Source organism: Protomyctophum bolini, assembly GCF_963924005.1.
Source record: "Protomyctophum bolini genome assembly, chromosome: 19".
Lineage (NCBI taxonomy): Eukaryota > Metazoa > Chordata > Actinopteri > Myctophiformes > Myctophidae > Protomyctophum > Protomyctophum bolini.
Window position 1 is genome coordinate 4,777,675 of NC_137880.1, and position 13,325 is coordinate 4,790,999.

At 41.5% G+C, this 13,325-nt stretch overlaps 1 protein-coding gene across 1 annotated transcript; it reads left to right on the forward strand.

Moving 5' to 3' along the window:
- Nucleotides 1-3,835: 3,835 nt before the first annotated feature.
- On the forward strand, nucleotides 3,836-5,257 carry LOC308334131 (nuclear factor 7, ovary-like; the record flags this gene model as incomplete). Its single annotated transcript, XM_080790717.1, has 1 exon — nucleotides 3,836-5,257. The coding sequence occupies one exon, from the start codon at nucleotides 3,836-3,838 to the stop codon at nucleotides 5,255-5,257; it is 1,422 nt and encodes a 473-aa protein (XP_080646843.1).
- Between the last annotated feature and the right edge of the window lie 8,068 nt (nucleotides 5,258-13,325).

Sequence of the window (13,325 nt, forward strand, 5' to 3'; positions counted from 1 at the left end):
GGGGCGATGTTTCACAGTTGTTCACAGTGCAATCCTCAATAACCTTTTACTTAGCCTGGAAAACAGGTTAATCTGTAACAAATGTATGGATTGGGGTAGGGGTCCTCAACCCATGGGTCGCAACCCCTCGGAGGGTCGCCAAATTATTTTGGGGGGTCCCCAAATTATACAAAAAAAGAAGACAAAATTGCAACTGAATGGCTGGAAAATGTAAATGAAGAGTTTATACATAGTACACATAGTACATGCATAAACCTTCCTTAATAGAGGGTATGCGCGTGACATCATCATCATCATACCTGGACATTATGCGGGAACGCACGGCAAAAAACGACTTTTCTGGCCTTGACAGCCCATACATCCAGACAGAAAGGTAATTTCTGATTGCATTAAACAACGTTAAACTACATTAAACTGCACTTTGCCACTCGATTTCCCATTCACTTCATGCCTGTGCATACCCTCTATATGCAATGTCCCATCAAAATAAAAAAAATAAAGTAACATTGACAGATAATTAGCAAGCTTTATTCAGTATTACATGGTTATAAAATGCCTATGATTCTACATGACTTTATCCTCTCAACAACTAATCACTGATCTCTATTTGGATAGCTATCCACAGCTAAGTAAAAGGTCAAGTAAAGTCAAGTAAGTCAACATGGACCAGCCAGAGTGTCACAATATTTTGCATAAGTGTTAAGTGCAGAAATGCTTGGCATGTGTGGCCATGATAAACAGGTATTGCACCCGGTGTGTATGTGTGTGTGTGTGTGTGTGTGTGTGTGTGTGTGTGTGTGTGTGTGTGTGTGGCTAACCTTAGAAAAATACTTATGAAGGTATGTCGGGGTGTCCTTGCTTTGTATCCTGTGGACCATACACAGTTTTATTAATGAAACACTTGCGTCTACCCTGAGCCATTTGTGGCTATCACAATGAGCAGAGAGAAGATGTGTTCTGGGATGGAGTTTTAGGATAACCCTAAACTAATTTATTTGGTGAGGTTTGGAGCTTATTTTTCAAAGCTACACATTACACTGGACCAGAACTCCTGCTAGTATCACCACTGCATTTCTATTTAAGAATGAGGATATTCTAGCGAGGAATTTTACTCTTTTTTTTTTTAACCTAATTTATGACCTGTATAGTGCCATACTCTCTCCAGATAGATTATTATGCAATATACACCCTATAGGTACTTCATTGAATCTTTCGTCGAAGCTTCAAAGTCACCAACTACAACCTTGAACCCAGGGGACTATAGTTTCGCTCTAGACGCAAAGAGAATCGACTCTGTTTTGCCTAGATGTAGAGACAGCCAATAGAGGCTATATGGCACATGCATAAAGTGAATGTCACTCTTGACAAAGTGAGTTTAATGTCGTTGATCAAATGCAATCAAATGCAACTTCTCTGTTTGGATGTATGGGCTGTCATGGCCATAAAGTACTTTTTTGCCACTCAGTATAGGCGTTCCCGCATGCAACTTGATGATTGATGATTACGTCACACAGGCCCGGCCCTTCCTGCAGGCCGAGCATGCAGCCGCCTGGGGCTTTTTTTTTTCTTTCATTTTGTTTTACTCTGTCTACCCAGTGCCTCCCCAGTACCTCCCTAATGTCTTCCCAGGGGCCTCCCTATAGTGACTCCCCAGTGTCCCCCCCAGTGCCTCCCCAGTTTCCCCCCTGCAGTGCCTCCCCAGTACTTCCCCAATGTCTTCCTAGGGGCCTCCCTAGTGACTCCCCAGTGTCCCCCCCCCCCAGTGCCTCCCCAGTACTTCCCCAATGTCTTCCCAGGGGCCTCCCTAGTGACTCCCCAGTGCCTCCCCAGTGCATCCCGAATAACTATACATAAGCATACAATAAATACATAAACACCTTTAACCCACACAAGTATATTAAAACCCCTTAATGAACTACCGGTAAGTCCTTCTTCTCAATACTATACAACAATACCCTAAGCCAGGGGTTCTCAATGTGTTTTGCTGGGGACCCCAATAAAATGCTTTGGCCATGTCTCGTGACCCCAAGTCCCGTACCGCCCCCCCTCCCCACCACCAATACAAATTGGCCGCTACAATAACCTTAATAACAGGGAAAATACATACTGAAACCAGATATAATCATTAAGGAATGTTTATGCATGTGTACTATGTGAACTCTACATTTCCATTTTCCAGCCATTCAGTTGGAAGAGCTGGTACACTCTTGAAAATTGAAAATGGAACTTCTATACTATATCTATCTACTATCACTATTATTCCCAACTAGCTCACCTGTATTGCCCTACAAAAAATCTCCTAAACCATAATAGATGCACTTCATACCGTTGTACATTGTTCTTGTTTGTATGATTTTATGCCTTCCTAGTGTAATGTGCTTCACTGTCTGCCTGCTTCGTTATGTTTTGAGTTGGGCCTTAGCATGTAAACTAGTAACTTTGCTGGATCTGGTGTGTTTACGTTGCATTCATATGTAGGCTAATGTCCATTAACAGAGGGTATGCGCGTGACATCATCATCATCATCATATACCCGGACATTATGCGGGAACGCCTACTGAGAGGCAAACAACTACTTTGCTGGCCTTGACAGTCCATACATCCAAACAGAAAGGTCATTTCTGATTGCATTAAACATTACATTAAACTCACTTTGCCAAGTCACTTTGACACTCGATTTCCCATTCACTTCATGCCTGTGCATACCCTCTATATGCAATGTCCCATCAAAATAAACAAATAAAGTAACATTGACAGATAATTAGCAAGCTTTTTTCAGTATTACATGGTTATAAATGAATTCCTATGATTCTACATTACTTTATCCTCTCTGATCACTGATCTCTATTTGGATAGCTATCCACAGCTAAGTAAAAAGTAAAGTAAGTCAACATGGACCAGCCAGAGTGTCACAATATTTTGCATTAGTGTTTAGTGCAGAAATGCTTGGCATGTGTGGAAATGGTGGCAGATAAACAGGTATTGCACCCTTGTGTGTGCGTGTGCGTGTGTGTGTGCGTGTGCGTGTGTGTGTGTGTGTGTGTGTGTGTGTGTGTGTCCATGCTTGCGTGTGAAACAGGGCGTTGCTGAAAAAGTGCTAGTTCCTTGTTCAGTCATGAGAGTCAGTCAGACTTGACAGAACAACATTTAACATCATCACAACTTCAAGACAGGCAGACAGACAGACAGGCAGGAAGGAAGGAAGGAAGGACAGGTCTGGTAAAAACTGCTTCAATCTGAGGTAAGAACACATAATCTGATACAACAGAACAACTAGGCCTAAATTCTACCATCTACTACAACACAACTCTCACTACTTCTACTCGTACCAGACTACTGCAAAAGAAAACGTTGTATTACTACCATAACTAATTCAACTAATAGTCCTACTGCTGTTACCACTACTAAATTACTAATACTAGTATTGCTAATACTAGAAGTATAGTTGTTGTGACCACTTTTGTGTAATAATATTTTTACTAATAGTAAAGGTAAACATTAATAAATATGAAGGAATAATCAAAAAGGAGAACAGTTTTGGCAACTGTCCTAGGTGTGCAGTGCACACAGTTCTCACTCACTAGGTTATAAACATATCTAATAAACAACTCTGTGTAAAGCTGTGTAAAGTGCTATAGTGGACTTGATATTGTTCAACACACAAGCTGCCTCTGACACCATGACAGGCAGTTCAGGGTCGGGGCAGTACTGTATATATAGCTAGAAGAAGTAGCCTTACTGCTGCTACTCATCATGTTAATCATTGTTTAATTGTCTTCCAGCTGTAACAGCCTCAGGGAACATTCCACGTCAGAAGAGTGTGACTGAAGACAACATGGCTTCTCGTTTGACTCGTCAAGAGGAGGAGCTCACCTGTCCGGTGTGCCACGACATCTTTAAACATCCTGTTCTGCTGCCGTGCAGCCACAGCTTCTGCAAAGGCTGTCTGCAGCGATGGTGGACAGGAAGACCAACACATGAATGCCCTGTTTGTAAAACAACATCCTCCAGTAACAATCCTCCTACAAACCTGGGGTTGAAGAACCTCTGTGAGAATTTATTGGAGGAGAAACGCCAGAGTGAGTCGTCGGTGAGCTCAGAGGACGTCTGTGCCGAACACGGAGAGAGGCTCAGGCTCTTCTGTCTGGACGATGAACAGCTGGCGTGTCTCGTGTGTCGGGATTCAGAAAAACACGCCGGACACAAGTTCTTACCTGTGGGCGAAGTGTCGGGGCGTTGCAGAGAGAAAGTCCAGGAATTACTGAAGCCTTTAAAGCAGAAACTGGAGGTATTTGATGAAGTTAAAACGAATTATAAACTAACAGAAAATCACCTCAAGGTTCAGGCCCAGAACACAGAGACGCAGATTAAGGAACAGTTTAAGAAACTTCATCAGTTCCTACAAGAGGAAGAGGAGACCAGGATTGCCATTCTGATGGTTGAAGAGGCACAGAAGAGTCAGGAGATAAAGGAGAGGAGAGATGGGCTGAGCAAAGACATGGCGACCCTCTCAGACGCAATCCAAGCCACCGAGGACCAACTGAGAGCTGACGACCACGTCTCGTTCCTGCAGAACTACAAGACCACGATGGAAAGAGTCCAGCTCACCCTGCAGGACCCACCGCCACTCTCAGGAGCCCTGATAGACGAGGCCAAACACCTGGGCAACCTGGCCTTCATAGTATGGGACAAGATGAAGGACATTGTCTCCTACACCCCTGTCATTCTGGACCCCAACACTGCCCCTGCAATGTGTAGCCTGTATGATGATCTGACCAGCTTGATACGTTTGGAATCTGAAGCGAGCCTGCTTCCTAACAACATGGAGAGGTTTGGCTATCATGGCTATGTCCTGGGTTCTGAGGGCTTTAACTCAGGCGTTCACAGCTGGGAAGTTGAGGTTGGAGACAATACAAACTGGGATCTGGGTGTGTTAGCCGAGTCTCACCCAAGAAAGGGAAAAATCTGTGGTGAATACTGGAAGTTAGAGCTCTTTAACGGTAAATACAGAGCATTCAGGAACGTCACTGGTATCACTGATCTCTCGTTGAAGCACAAACCTCAGAGGATCAGAGTCCAGCTGGACTGGAACAGAGGAGAGCTGTCATTCTCTGATCCCGACACTGACACACACCTGCACTCCTTCACACACACTTTCACCGAGAAGCTCTTTCCCTTTTTTAGTAATTTTGACAACGATATATCTCTGAAGGTGTTGCCAGGGAAGATCCGTGTCACCCTGTATGACCACAGTTAGAATGTATTGCATCTAATAAAACCCTGTTAAACCATATGGGCTCTATTTTTGTCCATTATCCCTAAACTACTTGTTTAGGGGAAAAAATGTTTTTACTACTACTGTATATATTCACCCAGGCGTGATTACTGGTGCTCCATGGTGATAAGAACATTATTGATTAATGACAGGTTGTTTGAATTTAATTGACTATTATTTCTTTAATGTCTCATTTGGTTTTGAATCACGTTGAGGACTGCAGACGTAGAGATGAACTGACAGATTGAGTGATTCATTTTAGTTTGTATTCGGTAGTGGCAAAAGGAAGGAAGGCCGCACACTGCATTGTAGCTCCCACTGTCATTTTATTTGGATAATATATGTATTTGCATGATGCTGTTTTGTAGTGCACATGAATCAGTCAAATTCCAGTTATTTTGGTATTAGGGATACATGTTTTCATTGAGTATTATTGATTAACATGTTTAGTATTCTGTATAATTGTTATGATTCAGGTTTGCATTATATTAGAAATGATACAGTGACTTGTTTTGAAATGATGAGAATAAATAAGACCACGTGAATCACAAAGCTCATGTTGTCCTGGTTTGACTTCCTTCTTTTTTGTGGGGTTGTGTTTTTGCTCTTGTAAGACCATCCGTTTCTATTTTATTTGACTTTAATATTTAATTTGTCCTTGTTTACAATTTACAATTTAGGCCTTTAGCAGACGCTCTTAATCCATAGCGATTTACATTAAGCAAGAACAAAAGCATGGGAATACATCACATAAAAGCATTTATCATGAAACATGCGTAAGCTAAGAAAGTAACAGTGGAATATCTATATAATGAAACTATACATATGAACTATACATATATACTACTATGCTATACATATGTACTATGGCGTGCTATGACTATATACAATGTAATTATAGTGCTGTCCACATAACATGCTATAAGTCTGTATCAAATGCTATCTAAGTCTACAGAAATGCTATCTAAGGGGTAGGGTAAGTGCTATGGGCCATGATGGAGTCTGAAAAGGTGGGTTTTCAGACTACGGCGGAAGATTGGGAGTGATGCTGCAGTTTGTATGATTATGTTGGTTTGGTGAGCTATTAGGAGTTTAGTGTCTTGCTCCTGAAACCTTTAAAAACCTTTAAAATAAATGTAGTCTTTATTTCCTCTTGATGGATTCCAATATAGATCAATACCATGGCACCCTAAGGTGACACGCAGTGGTGGAAAAAGTACCCACAATGTTTACTTAAGTAAAAGTATCGATACTGCAATATATAAATACTCCATTACAAGTAAAGTCCGGAACGCAACATTTGAGTAAAAAGTACAAAAGTATTGGCATCAAAATGTACTTAAAGTACAAAGTAGGGTCTACACATTATGCAGAATGTTCTATTTCAAATGTATACAAATCTTTTGAAAATGGCCAAAAATGTATAAGGCCGAAGTGGTTAATGTATATTTTGTAATAATACTCTACAATAAATAAAATAATAAATCTATACAAAGTAACTATAGTAACAAAAGTTTTCAAATAAATGTAGCGGCTGGCTGGCTGGCTGGGCGAGCGCTAGGGCATGGGTGGTCAGATCAACATAAGGAATTCATTATTTACTGGCCATATATGGAGCGTGTCTTGAGTGTACAGGGTTTGATGAGGTTAGATCAACATATGGAATGTCAGAAAAGGTCAGCTTCATATATGGAGATCTATAAGGGTGGCAGGCTGGCAGCTAATGAGCTATGAGGGCCCAGTTAATTTCCGGGCCTGTTGAGAACTCTATAGTTTTCGCCAGCTGCCGGGCGTAGCTGCACTAATAACTTTGGGGCAGGCCCGTCTAGTTTAAATGGACAGGTATGAGTCAAAACGGAGACATCGAAGAGGGAAGGATGGTTACATTATGGTCTTATAAGAAATCGCATGAGATATAACATCTGTACTGTAAATTGAACACGACCGCAACTTCTATAGATAGATATGCCAATTTATTATCCTGCGGGAGAAATTCAGTAAAGTTCCATGATGTTAATACACTATTATAGGTTTCATTAGAAATATAATAGTTATTAATGAAATGTTATTTCTAGCTAATTAGTAATTACAACGGATCTGTAGCGTTAATTAAGTTACACACAACCTTTCAGTTGTTAGGAGGAAATAGGAGACACGCACACACACGCACGCACGCACACACACACACACACACACACACACACACACACACACACACACACACACACACAAAATCAGAGAGAGACCCCCCCCCCCCATAGCACGTAGCCCGTGCTATGACCTTGAAGATCTGCAATTTTTTTTTCAATAGGTAAAGTTTATAATGATGGTTAAAAAAGTGGTGACACGCCCCGCATCCAAAACGCTTGGTGGAGAAAATGCTATTTCCGTGCTCAGACCCAGGGACACAGGGACACAGCCAGGGACACACATAGCTGTCTATATAGGAGTGGTTGCACCACTCAAAAAGAAAAAGAAAAAGCCTAGGGTTCCCACTTCCAGGCCATTTATTCATGCATGCCTTCATGTCAGTACAGTTAGTGATAATAATACCAATACCAGGGGGGGAACTGCATGGTAGTGATTTTGATGATGCTATAGGCCTATCAATACATATTTATAGTAAACACAACAACACAAGTAGGTGTAGCACTATAGTGTCACTGTATCACAGGCAACTAATGGGTATGCTACTGGACTAGTATAGACGCTTCTAGATTCATAAGGAGTGGTGGAAATAAATAGACCAGAGACAAGAGATATATATGTAATAAGCCGGCAGTTTTACTGAAGATAGAAAAAAAGCTAAAAATAGTATGCATACAACTATTTACAATGGTGGAGGTAGGTACGTGAATAAACATATATACAAAACCCTTAGTTATTATTTAGAGTAGGCTTTCAGGTTTAGTTCCTATTTAGTTTGTCAACTAAATGTTTGTTCACTTTAGTTAAACTAATATTATTTCCTATTTATGACCGGTCAGTCTTTATCCTATTTTAATAGCCTATTTTAACAGGTAAGTCCTATTTAATTTTTAGCTATTTTATCTTTCTGAGTTAACTCTTATTTTTCAGGTAACCTTTAGCACCTTTCTTTTCACAGATATCAAGGTAAATACACTTTAGAAAATAAAACAATATCCCTAATTGAGTATACACCAAGTATAGATCCAAAAAAATCATATTTCTAGTAAAGTCAGGTAGTACCTTTAAACAAACTTTTTTAAAGTTAAATGACCTTTAGTCAAAATCCAAAAATAAAACAATCAATTCATTATCAAAACAGTAGAGCAATATTGTCAACGTTTCAAATGAAATGATGTTCACACTTTGTAATGTATTCTTTCTTCCCTTGTAGGTAATGTTAATGTATGTCAAAATTGTGTCCAAAAGTTTCTGTTCAAAGATGTATGTGGCTCTTATAATCAATGCAATGTTCAATCAATGTTCAATGAATCCAACAGTGAGAGTGAGACAGTTCAGATAATTCAATCAATCAATTCTCAATGTGAGTGAGACAGTTCAGTTCAAGGCAATCCAACTCTGAGCATGAGAAAACCGTGTTTGGGTCAAAACCGTGCAGAAGATGCTGATGAAAACGTTCCAATGGTGAGTTGGCTCAAACCATGCAGGTAATTCTGATGAAAACTTTCCAGTCAGTGTAGATTTAGCCTCGGAAACCCAGACGTTTTTATTTCCAGGGAGGAAAAAAAAGTCTGGGTCTATGAGTCCACTTCAATTCGGCATAGAGTAGCGCAAACATTGCTCAATCTCTGCTGATTTCTGATTGTCTGCACCTTTGTAAAATTGACATACACACGCACACATGTACACACACACGCTCCTCTCTCTCTCTCTGTCGCTCTAAGTCTAAGTAATTAGTCTCATGTCACGCAGATGCGCATATATTCTCCCGGCGGATCCTGCCGGGAGCTGCCTATGCCATAAAAAGCATAGGTGAGTTCCAGGCTAGTGTAGATTAAGTTCTGGGTTAGCTCGCCATCTGACCAATGTGTGTGACTGTCTTCCACTGCTACACAGTACACACACATGGAGGCATCCATCTGGTTTCTTTCCAGAAATCTCTCTTTGTTCGTTTTTACACTCAAAAACACTTCTCTACTATATCAGCTCCTCATAAACTCAGGTTGTACAGAAAACAAGACTTTAACTTGCACAATTACAACTCTAAAACAGTCAGGGCTCCAGCGTGCAACTTAACATTAGGAAGTCTGAGCAGCCGTTCTGACCGAATTTGAGATTTCAACGTTTATTTTCTTAGCCCATGGAGTCCAGAGAAAGTTCCCCTTGAATGACTTTGTCTAAATATTCGATTGAAATCATCTCTGTTTTTTTCCCCATTTGAAACGTCTTGTAAATATGATTTTAGGCATATATCTCTTACTCAGTCTGACTATAATCGGCACAATCGACCGCCGTCCCCCTTTCTCCCCCACTCTCTAATGATCTTCACACCTCCGACAGCTGGAGACGGCATTGTTCAAGCCTGCACTCCATGTTCAACTAATTAAATCATTAATGTTTGGCTGGTTAATTAACTTGGAATTTGTTTATTATTTTGATAAGATAATAATAGGAATATGAATACAATGATTATTATCATTGTTATTATTATTATTATTATTATTATTAGTGCCTATTAGTGCCTGGTGCTGGGAGTCTGGTGCAACGCACAGGGCCTGACCTGGTGAGAGCAGGAGTGGACCTGGTGAGACGTAGGAGGGGCCCGGACAGGTGTCAACCCACAGAGCCTAGTCCTTCCATGTGCCAGAATGGTACCTCCCAGTCCCGGCAGAGTAGTTCAGGAGGAACGGATTGTGTGGCCCTGGTTTTTCCCTAATGGGACTTATCGAGGGTAGCTACTGGGACGTAAGTCGGTACTTGATCACTCCCGGCTGGGTCACCTGAGTGAGGGGTATGATGTTGCGAGACCCGAAACCCCGATGACCTTGGGATACATCACTGAGGATACGTCCCAGGTGCATCCATTTATGTATGTATTTTGTTATAGTTCTTCTATTTATAGTGACTCATAGGAATAGATTAAGTGACAACCAGGAATAGTCTGGTGACCACCGGAGAGACGGGTGACAGCCGGAAATTAGACGGCACCCGGGAGCAGTATGGGTTAGCGCCCCAGCCTGTGTCTTCCGTGAGGAAGAAGCCCAACAAACCCACGGTGAGGCCTTTAGGAGGGCCATGCAAGCCTCAAGCGGAGCCTGCGGCACCACCAGGGGCAAGGTGGAGCCTGCGGAACCGTTGCGGCTTGAGAATCCACCATTCCTGAATGAAGTGCCTGGTGCTGGGAGTCTGGTGCAACGCACAGGGCCTGACCTGGTGAGAGCAGGAGTGGACCTGGTGAGACGTAGGAGGGGCCCGGACAGGTGTCAACCCACAGAGCCTAGTCCTTCCATGTGCCAGAATGGTACCTCCCAGTCCCGGCAGAGTAGTAGGAACGGATTGTGTGGCCCTGGTTTTTCCCTAATGGGACTTATCGAGGGTAGCTACTGGGACGTAAGTCGGGACTTGATCACTCCCGGCTGGGTCACCTGAGTGAGGGGTATGATGTTGCGAGACCCGAAACCCTGATGACCTTGGGATACATCACTGAGGATACGTCCCAGGTGCATCCATTTATGTATGTATTTTGTTATAGTTATTATTATTATTGAATGCTCGGTTAGACTCGACCGACATTTACTTTCCATGAAGCGAGAATGCTTGCCGATGCGCGATACAAAATAAAAAGTGTTTGAAATAATTCCAACCAGATAGACCTCCCGAACCTCTAAATGTTTTGTCAAAAGAACAGTTCTTTCTGCAAGCGACGTGGAACTGATCTGCAAGTCTGCCTGGCCTGCACGCAAGGCTATTTCTTTTTTCCTACTCCTCCCTCTCTCAACTGCTGCTGCTGTTGCTAGTGTGCAAGGCTTACATCCGGTCTAAAGCCCACCCACTGTATGCGCTGATTTCCATACACAATCCGTATCCTCCCCTCACCGGATGTTGAATTCACAGTGCTAACGGCCAATTTTGAACGACTTATATCTAATCTTTTACACTATAAACCGATTTCCCGACATTTCCTTTTCACTTGATACCGTTTCGTAGAGAGGGCCTAAACAACCGATCTATATACCAAATGAAAGCCCAAATGTCGTAGTTTACTTTTTTTTTTTTTTTTTTAATGAGCAAAAAATGAGCGAGTTATGATTTAAAGAAAAGAGGGGTGGAGGAAAAAAAAAGAACACACAACACACAGACAGTGACAGACAGCTATAGCTAATAGGCGATTATTTGGCACAATCAATCAAATATATATTAATTACATCGATAACACGTGTAGCCTATAATGTTTCCCCCTCTATATAAAAATGACAATATATAACTCATGTCGTATTTCGTCATGTATGTGAACTAGGCTGCTTGATCAAGGGTACGTGTTGCTTTCGTGAACTCATTTTTAGACCATCTGGGGAAAATAAATACATCTGCAGAGTTTCCCCCTGCAAACACGCAATTCTAGCCTACCCAAACGTAAAACAAAGTCGGAAAGTGTTTTATTAGCTCCCAAACTTTTTCGTTTGCATGGCCGGTTTGACAAGTTGGGACAAAGAAATGCGGAAGTGTTTCAACATCTCCCCTTATACCAACGAAGAAGAAATGCAATGTTTTTTTTTAATGAAACTGCAACATAACGTGGCTAATAATTGTTTATTTTGAATGTACTTTGGCTGGTAATTTAGGTAAATATAACGCGACTCACTTGTATAAGTAATTTACCGCGGACATGCCGCATTTAACGCAATACATTGGCTTTAGTAATGCGGTTAGCTTATAATATTAGCAAATGTAAGCTAACGGCTGGAGGACTACGGACAATCCGGTCAATAACATCATTACACTTAAACATTAATACAATGTCATGTTTACATGCCTAGTCAAGCAGTCTGTACATCGCGTGGGGTCACATGTATTAATTACATCGATAACACACGAGAAAAGACGAGTGATCTTGGCTCTGTGCTGGGTGGAAGGAAAAAAAGAAGCAGCAACGCGACACTCTTCCATGGCTATGTTGCAATATAGCACTAATGGGCAACGGCAATATATATATTTTTCACATGTATTATTACATGTGACTGCGGTGCCATGCCATTGTTCCGAAGGGTTATTGTTCCGAAGTACCGTTGTTCCGAAGCGCCGATGTTCCGAAGCACCGATGTTCCGAAGTACCGATGTTCCGAAGTACCGATGTTCCGAAGGGCCATTGATCCGAAGATGACAATGAGCGCTCTCCGGGGTGCTGAATGGCAGCTCAACAACGAGCCCCTCGCATCCCAAAAAATAAATATTGGTTGTTGATATTGGCAGGATTCACAACGGAGAGTTGTTATAATTGGTATATATTCCCTGAAGTGTCTACAGTAGGCTATATATATCATTGGTACAATCATGTTTTTTTATATGCCTTTATCGAAAGATAAGAGCAGCACGCATGTCGGGTTATATAATGTGCTATACGCCACGGCTATATATAAGCCTGCATGCCGTCTCGTTGCACCCGTGATAACCATCCTTTTTTATTTCTTATAGCCTATACTTATAGTAGCCTACTGTTTTACTCTTATGTTTAGGCCTGCCGCCTGCCGCCTCGCCTGGATATAATCCACCGAGGGCTTTTTATTTATTTATTTTTCGTGTCTGGCCACGCGACTGTGTAGCGTGTTCATAGCCACACAAGAAAGATTCAATAAAGTATAACCTTGAACCTTATATGAACAAATAAGACAAATAACATATGGTGTAATAGATTTCTTTACTGAACAATTGGGGATTAAACGGACATGACTGAGGAAACACGTGCTCTAAACAAAATGTAATAATAATAAATAATAAGCATATATGTGCAGTCAAGCTCACAAAAGTATAGTCTCACTTAAAAGCTTTGGACTAAACTCAAGTGGGTTTCAGCCGTGCGTAATTGTGCAGTTTCACCAACGGGGATATACGAATGAATATAAAA